The sequence below is a fragment of the Bison bison genome, unplaced genomic scaffold, assembly GCF_000754665.1.
Source record: "Bison bison bison isolate TAMUID 2011002044 unplaced genomic scaffold, Bison_UMD1.0 scf7180017864073, whole genome shotgun sequence".
NCBI lineage: Eukaryota > Metazoa > Chordata > Mammalia > Artiodactyla > Bovidae > Bison > Bison bison.
In genome coordinates this window covers 203013-212363 of record NW_011494645.1, presented here as the reverse complement: position 1 = coordinate 212363, position 9351 = coordinate 203013, and the positions used below count along the sequence as shown (strand labels likewise).

The window sequence follows — 9351 nt, the reverse complement described above, 5'->3', positions numbered from 1 at the left end:
AAGCTATTTAAATGTTTTTTTTTCTCATGGTTATCTGCTTTTGTCAATTTAATTGGCAGATTCCCAATAACTGAACCTAAAGGGTGGAGGAAGTGTTTTCCTCACCAACAGTTCCAAGAGCTGACATGTTACTAATGCTCACTTAATCCTTCATCCCCTTGTCTTTCTGTCCTCTCAGTGATCTGACTCGGCAGAACTCCAGTTTCATATGAGACTGATGATCCTTCTCCCCCACCACCCTCTCCAAGGGTCTCAGTGCTGCACTGCCCAGTGATCCTGCTACTTTTATTAATTTGTATCTTCTGATAAGGATTTCAGATCTCTTCTCTACGAACTTCTCACCATGCTTCTCCCCTCTCACTTGTACCAGACAATCTGAGGTCCCACAAACTTCTTGAAAGGTTCACCTGTATCCCTAGCAGTTCTAGACTGTCTTCCCTTTCTTTCCTCAAAACTACTCCCAAGTCACTGATGACTACCACATGGCTGAATCAAAGCCACACCTTTCCTGCCCTTGTCTATCTGAATTCCTACCTCTTGGCGTTCACTCTAACTGACCTTTTGGAGACACTCCCTCCTTTTGGCTAGGCTTTCAGTATTCATTCCTTTTATCCTGAAGGCACGGACAGGTCATTGTGATCAGAGACACAGTTCTTATTAAGTATCTCACAGTAAACATACAGGCGTTGCCCCCTCGCCCAGGACTGCACCTGGGGCCGTGTGTTGAGAGCAGGTCAATTGTTCCACAACAGCAGGTGCAGAACGGAAGAAAACCTTGTCCCTCCTGCTGAGAAGGGCCTTCTCCTCTCCTGGGAAGGATGTCCTCCTTACTCTGGCCTTTGGTACGTAAGTAAAGGTGTCACCCACCCCAAAAAGGGTCCTTCTGCCCAGTGTTTCTCCGCCAATGGAATGAGTTGTGTTGAGAAGCAAAGGAACTGAGAAGTGGGAGCACCCACTGTACAGTCCACACTCTCCAACAGGCCATGGGCGGGGCTGCTCCGTAGGGCTTTCATCAGCGGGGGAGTGGGTGGAGTTGGCGGGGTTCTGGGGAGCAGAGATAGGCACAGCTGCTCCCGGTAATGGGGCTCACAAGGCTCATTGCCACCTTACATTAAGGTGGGTGCACTGTCTCCGCACACGGCACCCCCAGCCCAAGCAAGAGCATCGGCCAAGCTGGTTCACACCAGGAACTGGGGTTTGAAGAGCCGGAAGCAAGGCCTCTGCAGGAAACACCCAGCAAGCAAGAGAAGCCAGACTACGCACAAGGGAAAGGAGGTTAGTATTTTTATTCCTAATATTGTTTGTTTGTTTGTTTAACCTGGTAACTGTTTATGGGCTTTGCTGATAACAAAATCTCTCCAGGAGCCTGACCTGGAGTCTCCAAGGTTCTGGGCCTCATCCCTTCTTGAAATATAGATTCTTAGGGAGATGGAGCACCTTGGGGGGACCTACTCTGGGCTGTAGGTGTCTCCTGCTCCTTGGGGAGATGAGACTATGAATTCTTTCAGATCGGAGCTATTAGATGAACGGTTGCAGATGTCTGCGCTGAAGAGTCTCAGAAGATCTGGGCTTTTTACAAAACCACTAAGAAATCCCAGGGAAGTTTATTTCCCCACAATTTCCCTCCTTGTTCCTAGAAGAGTTTTAGGCTGCAATTCAGCCACTGTAACCAGTCCAAGGAAACTTGAAGTTGATGGGCACCAAATCCTTTTGGCTTGTCTTGGGCAACATTTAATCAGCAAGACCCTTACTGAGCAAAAGAAATTGGTCTCAGCCGAAGTCCCCCAAGTCTTAGATTCAGGAATCTAAGTCAAGTCCCCCAAAATTTTAGGGACTATTTTGGGAAGCAAGGTGGCTTCCTCCTTGTGTTTCCGTATTAACCTTTTCTACCTGATCCAGGGCATTGTAGGGAAGCAAAATTTGTCACCCCAAAATGTGTCTCTTTGGCAAGAGAATGATTTTAGGCAGAATATTTTTAAGAAACAAAAGACTCAAAGCCTTTCTTTTGACCGCCTCCTTAAATGTTGAATAGTTTAGATAAAGGGGCTGGCCCAGGAAGACAGCTACTATGAGAGATACTGAGAAAAAATGTGGGCCAGGTGTGGTCAGGGGAACTGCAAATATTTACAGAGAGTTCCAAACACTTGCTTTTCCATCTCCATGTGAATCACCTTCCTCCACATTCTAGTCCCAAACCAGTACCCACAGCATCCTCCTCTGTCTCTAGCTGAAGATGGCATTTAAGGTGAGGGTTTCAACCATTCTGGTGAGTTACTCATGTTTTCTGGTTCTCACCCATGTATACAGAAGTATACACGTTGTTAACCTTTTGTTTGCTTTTCTCCTGTTAATCTGTCTCATGTTAAGTCGCTTCTTAACCAGCCAGATGAACCTAGAAGGATAGTTTTTGTCCTCCCCCACAGCACACACCTGAGTACAGGGAGCTATGCTCATTTACAACTGGCAGAGGCTTTGCCTCGTCTGCAAGGAAGAGATCTCTGGTAAACTGTTACGTATACAGCAGCACCAGCCAGTGAGCTGACGCTCACTTGAAGGCCTTAGACATAAGTAGCACCATCCTGTTACCAAGTCCTGTTGCTTCCTACAGGATGGGCCGATAAATCAAGAGATGAATTATTGGGGCAAGGAATAGCAACTTTGTTTGGAAAGCTGGTAGATCAAGTTAATGGTGGACTCATGTCCCATAAGAACCATCTTGCCTGAGTTAGAATTCAGGCTTGGTTTACACTAAAAGGAGAAAGAGTAAAGTCAAACCTTTCCTGGTTCCCATCAGCCTCTGAAGGGAATGTGTTAATTCCCTTCCTGCAGTCATTGACAGGCGGGCTTGGTCAGGTTGTTTCCTGGGAGGTAAACACAGGTGTTTAAGCTTAATCCTTATTATGCGGGAGGCAAGGCTCCCAGCGATGAGCAACTATTATCATATAAGCATAAAGGCAACATCCCTTTAGTGCTGAACTTGTAATAGAATACAAAAGGGTCTTCCCTGTTACAGTTGTTCACTTCAGCAGAAGTCAGGGACAGATTTCATACTGCCTTTTGTGAAAGAAAAACCATGGAGTCGGTAACGTTCCCTAATTTGAACAAACTCCATGAGATAGTGAAGGATAGGAAAGCCTGGCGTGCTGCAGTCCATTGGGTCACAAAGAGTTGAACATGACTTAGCCACTCAACGACAATAATGCTCCCTAAAGAGCTCTCTGAAACAGAGCCAGGAGGCCATTAACGAGTGTGACACAGGCATGTCTCAGCCTGGATGGAATCTGACCTTCTGATCATTTGTTGTCCTAATGAAGTCCTCCAGAATATCTGCCAAAAACTCAAGCTACTTCTTGGACCACCCCTCCCCTAAATAACTTGTGATTCCGTAAGGACAAATATTTCCTGGCTTGTATCAGAGTCGCTCACAGTTCTCATCAGGCAATTTTGGACAACCTGTGGCCTTTTGTCTTCATAAACCCCTGACTCCTTTTTGGAACACTCTTTCAGTTTAACCTGAATCTCTGTTTCCCAAATTGCAATTTTTTTCCCTTCCAGTTTTATTGAGATGTAATTAACATGCAGCAGTGTATAAGTTTAAGGTGTAGAGCATAATGATTTGACTTACAAGATGATTACCACAATGTATTTTACTATAATAATAAACATAACTATATTCCTGCTGCCTGGATATAGTGAAACATAACTAGAACCACACTGCTAGAATACAGTAGAATTTTTAAGGTTCTCCAGAGGGGGAATAAAGACAGTAGGGGATTCGCTATTTATCTATCCATCTGTCAGGAGACCTGAAATCTGTAGAGTGAGCCAGCAGACTGGAGATTCAGGGAAGAGTTGATGTTGCAGTCTTGAACCTGAATCCCCAGAACAATAGTCTGGAAACTCAGTCAGGGTTTCTATGCTTCAGACTTGAACTCTTCCACTTTTCGGTTGCTGTTCAGTCACCAAGTTGTGTTCGACTCTTTGCGACCCCATGGACTGCAGTCTTCAGGGCTCCTCTGTCCTCCACTGTCTTTTGGAGTTAGCTCCAATTCATGTCCACTGAGTCGGTGACGCCATCCAAGCATCTTGTCCTGTGCTGCCCCTTTCTCCTCCCACCTTCAGTCCTTCCCAGCATTAGGGTCTTTTCCGAGCAATCGCTCTTTGCATCTGGTGGCCCAAATATTGGAGCTTCAGTTTCAGTATCAGTCCTTCCAATGAATATTCAGGGTTGATTTCCTTTTGGATTGACTGGTTTGATCTCCTTGCAGTCCAAAGGACTCTCAAGAGTCTTCTCTAGCACAATTTGAAAACATCCTTCCACTGTGAGGAACCTCAATATTTGGGCTTGCAGTCTTCAGCTGATTGGATGAGGCCCATGGACATTATGGGGGGAAATCAGTTTTATTCAAAGTTACTGCTTTAAATACTAATCACATCTAAAATATACCTTCACAAAAACATCTAAACTGACTTTGCAAAAAATGAATGCATTTCTTGGTAAACTAGAAAAAAGAAAAATATGTGGCTTAGGTTTCCTAAGGACAAAAATAATTTTCTAAAAAAACGTATATTATTGGAGCATAGCCAACGAACAATGTGGTGAGTTTCAGGTGCACAGCAGAGTGACTCAGCCACACATATACATGCATTCATTCTCCCCCAAATTCAGGGAAGGGTTCTTAAAGGCACCGTTAGGGGTGAGGGTGTGAGATGCCTGATAGCTGGTGTACATCCTTCTGGATTGGTTGGTGGTGAGCTAAGTGGGTGGTTTTAGGAGTCAGTATCATCAACCATCAGGTTTCAACTGGTCTGGGGTCTACATAGGTATAGTCAGCATGCGGTTAACTTCTTCCACCTGGTGGGGGTTTCAGTATCTGCAGAACTCCAGGATATGGCTCAGAATGTTATCTACAGCCCTTGAGGAGGAGCTGACTTTGATGTTTTAACTATTGTTATTTTGTCTTAGACTGCTTTCATTTATTTCAGCATTTTCGCACTTCTCTGATTACGTTTGCTCTTTGGGACTTGGGCAAAGCCTCAGAGGCTAAAGCTTTTCTACCAACAAGAGGCAGGTGCCATGGGGAGGTCCTCACAGTGTTCTGCTCCATGTCCATTAGTTTTTCTTTTTAGTGTGTCCTCCTTTATTTTAAATAGATTCAAGAGGTGGGGGGAATGTTGCTAGTTAGGAGGCTTTCATTCGTTACCCACCTAGTCTGAAAAGTCTAGTAAAATCTATCTTCTTAAAATACTCTGTGTATCATATTCCCCCACCTCAGCTATTCAGTGAGTATCATGTCCTTCAGAAGCTGCACACCTAAAACCAACCAAGTCCAGAGTCTAGTCTCTGCGCTGGATGCTAGAAATTCGAAAACCAACAAAATGTGGCTTCTTCTCTCTCGTGGGTTGTTACTGGTTGTCATTGGGCCCCTCAATGCTCATGACCCATTGGACTGAATAAAGGTACTTTAGGAAACTGCAAATTTAATGGAAGGAAGTCATACGAATGACCCCTTAGAATCTGAGATACTTATTAGGAGTTGGAGAGATTTGTTCTAAAAGATATAAAGCCTTGTTCCAGCAGGAAACAATTTTTTAAAAATTTCATTGAAGTATATTTGACTCACAGTGTTGTGTTAGTTTCAGGTGTCCAGCAAAGTGAATCAGTTCTATATACATACATATCTCCATTCTTTTCAGATTCTTTTCCCATATAGGTTATTATATAAAACTGAGTAGAGCTCTCTGTGATATACAGTAGGTCCTCATTGGTTATCTGTTTTATGTGTTGTTGTTGTCGTTCAGGGGGTCAGTCTTCTCCAAGTCTTTGTGACCCCATGGACTGCAGCACACCAGGCTTCCCTGTCCTTCACCATCTCCCAGAGCTTGCTCAAACCCATGTCCATTGAGTTGATGATGCCATCCAACCATCTAGTCCTCTGTCATCCCCTTCTCCTCCTGCCTTCAGTCTTTCCCAGCATCAGGGTCTTTTCTATTAAGTTGGCTCTTTGCATTAGGTGGCCAAAATATTGGAGGTTCAGTTTCAGCATCAGTCCTTCCAGTGAATATTCAGGATTGATTTCCTTTAGGATTGACTGGTTAGATCTCCTTGCAGTCCAAGGGACTCTCAAGAGTCTTCACCAGCACCATGGCTCAAAAGCATCAGTTCTCTGGTGCTCAGCCTTCTTTATGGTCCAACTCTCACATCCATACATGACTACTGGAAAATCAGTTCAGTTCAGTCATTCAGTCGTGTCTGACTCTGTGACCCTATGGACTGCAGCAAGCCAGGCTTCCCTGTCCATCACTAACTCCTGGAGCTTGCTCAAACTCATGTCCATCGAGTTGGTGATGTCATCCAACCATCTCATTCTGAAGTCCCCTTCTCCTCCTCCCTTCAATCCTTCCCAGCATCAGGGTCTTTTCTAATGAGTCAGTTCTTCACATCAGGTGGCCAAAGTATTGGAGCTTCAGCTTCAGCATCAGTCCTTTCAGGACTGATTTTCAGTCCTAAATATTCAGGACTGATTTCCTTTAAGATTGACTGGTTTGATCTCCTTGCAGTCCAAGGGACTCTCAAGAGTCTTCTCTTTTGAACACCACAGTTCAAAAGCATCAATTCTTCAGCTCTCAGCTCTTCTTTATGGTCCAACTCTCACATCCATACATGACTACTGCAAAAACCATGCCTTTGACTAAACAGGACTGCTTTGGTATTAACTACCAACACTGTTTCATTTTTTTGTTTCTTTAATTTTTTATTTTTTATTGGGGTAAAGCCGATTAACAATGTTGTGATAGTTTCAGGTGAACAGTAAAGAGACTCAGCTATAGATATAATACATGTATCCATTCTCCCCCTTGGAGAAGACTCTTGAGAATCTCTTGGACAGTCAGGAGATCAAACCAGTCAATCCTAAAGGAAATCACCCCTTAATATTCATTGGAAGGACTGACGATGAAGCTCCAATACTCTGGCCACCTGATGTGAAGAGCTGACTCATTGGAAAAGACCCTGATGCTGGGAAAGAATGAAAGCAGGAGGAGAAGGGGATGACAGAAAATGAGATGGTTGCATGGCATCACTGACTCAATGGACATGAGTTTAAGCAAGCTCTGGGAGATGGTCAAGAATAGGGAAGCCTGGCATGCTGCAGTCCATGGCGTCACATAGAGTTGGACACGAATGAGCAACTGAACAACAATTCTCCCCCAAACCCCTCTCCTATCCAGGCTGCCACATAACATTGAGCAGACTTTCCTGTGCTATACAGTAGGTCCTTGTTGGGATAGCTAGTGAGTTTGAGACAGTCATGTACACACTGCTGTATTTCAAATGTTTTGCTTTTTTTAGTTTTGGTAATGTAGTAATGAGAGTGAACGAAAAATCAAAAAGGAGAAACCAAGATACATGAAGGCTGGAATCTTGAAGAAGTGCTTCACAGAGGGAATGAATCCAGGGTAGAAGGGACATGAGAAAGCCAGTAAGGTGAGAACGGGCAAAATGTCTTGCTGTAACTGCACTTCCTAAGCACAGAGTCAAATGAGACTTGGCCTTCTGATGGTTGTTTGGGGAGGCTGTTTCTTTATCCACAGAACTGTTTTTAAAAAGGTAATACGCCTCCACTATCTTTGGACCAGCAGAAGAAAATGTCTTGGGCTCAGTCACGGCCAAAGCCCAAACCTCAAAACATAAGCAGGCGTATTCCCCCATGCCAGAGGGCAAGATGCACTTTACTTAGCTGTATCTTCCTGATGTTCTTCTTGTTTATGTAAGATCAGGAATCCCTTGTGGATTCATTCAGGAACTTTATCATGGTATGAATCTTCAGGTGTTCAAATGTCTACGGAGGTGGACAGTCAGTACTGAAGATTGTGTGCATCTATTAATAACAGAATGCAATTGCTTTGTATAATGGTTACAGGTGAGCATGGTGACTGTGGAGGTCATGTGATAAAACTTCACAGAGGACCCCACACACCTGTGCTCATCTATGTACCTGTGAAATGGGAGTAAGGGCCCTGATAGTAGCAATGTCATAGCAGTGTCAGTTTCTTCTTGTGACTGTACTCTAGTTGTAAGACATTCACTTTGGGGCAAGATGGAGAAAAGGTGCATGGGACTTCCCGGCTGTCTTTGCAAATTTCTGATAAGCTATAACTAGGAATTTCAAAACAGAAAATTAGAACAATGTCATCTGTGCAATAATCATTTAGCGAGATGTTTCCAGAAAAAACATCACACCTGGGACCCTTGCTATAGGCAGGGTGAGTGAATGAATGAGTGATAGTCGCTCAGTAGTGTCCAAATCTGAGACCCCATGGACTGTAGCCTGCCAGGCTCCTCTGTCCATGGAATTCTCCAGGCAAGAATACTGAAGTGGGTTGCCATTTCCTTCTCCAGGGGATCTGAACATGTTCATTACAGCTCTCTGCTCTATCATGGGAGGCAGTCTGAAACAGAAGGCTGGAGCAGTTAACCCCACAAGGACAGCAATGATGTTCTGTGGGGAAGCCTGAGAGGCTGACCAAGATGTGGAGGCTGACCAAGCGTGGGAATCTAAAATCGGCAGGAAAGGGTGGGGGTCTCTCTGCAAGGCCCGCTACTTACCAGTCGGCCTTCCAAGCAGTCGACGGCGGCCCCCGGGCCAGCAGGTACCGCACGCAGTCCGGGTGTCCCATGGAGGCAGCCTCGTGCAGAGAGAGCCCGCTTGTAGTCCTGGTTGACGGCGTCGATGTCCAGGTCCCAGATAGGCCAAGATGTCCCAGCGGCTGTGGCGCGTAGCGTGTGCAGGAGGGTATCTCCGGCAGGCCCCGCGCAGCCCGCGCGCCCAGCCGCGTGCAGCTCCTCTCATCCAGCACCAACCAGCACAGCCGCCGCGGAACCCGGAGCGCGGTCATGGCCACGGGCTCGGGTCCTGCGGGAACGCTTGGCGACCCTCCCCAGGGCCCGCCCCGCGATCCTCCTCCACCCTGCCTGTCAGGACCCTTCCCCAGACGCCCCGACCTTCCCCCATACCCTCAGGTTACCCTCAGGTTCCGAGCTGACCACACATTATACTTGAGGGCCTTTGTACTCTGTGTTTTGCAGATTCCCTTTTCATCCTCGTGAGCCTCTCCATGTGATGAAACCCGACTTCCACCACTCCACTGCCATGCGTTTCTTTTGTGTTCCTGGATCCTGCTCACCTTGTGAGGCTGATCTCTTCATAAAGCCTTTTTCATCATTCCTAACTGGTCACTTGTCTTTACTCCCATAGCATTTCATAAGTGCGTTTGTGTAGCACCTGTCATGCCTTATGTATAGTAACTTGTGTGTGTTTTGAGAGCTACCTTGTGGACAGGTGAAATCAT

The 9351-nt window shown here is 45.6% G+C and overlaps 1 protein-coding gene across 1 annotated transcript; it reads right to left on the bottom strand.

The window, feature by feature from the left end:
• Window positions 1-7210: 7210 nt before the first annotated feature.
• LOC104986787 (ankyrin repeat domain-containing protein 16-like) lies at window positions 7211-9340 on the bottom strand. The gene is made up of 2 exons (XM_010837470.1): window positions 8609-9340; window positions 7211-7880 (listed from the first exon to the last, which is right to left on the bottom strand). Coding segments are annotated over exons 1-2 (291 nt in total). The 5' UTR covers window positions 8899-9340; the 3' UTR covers window positions 7211-7879.
• Window positions 9341-9351: the final 11 nt, after the last annotated feature.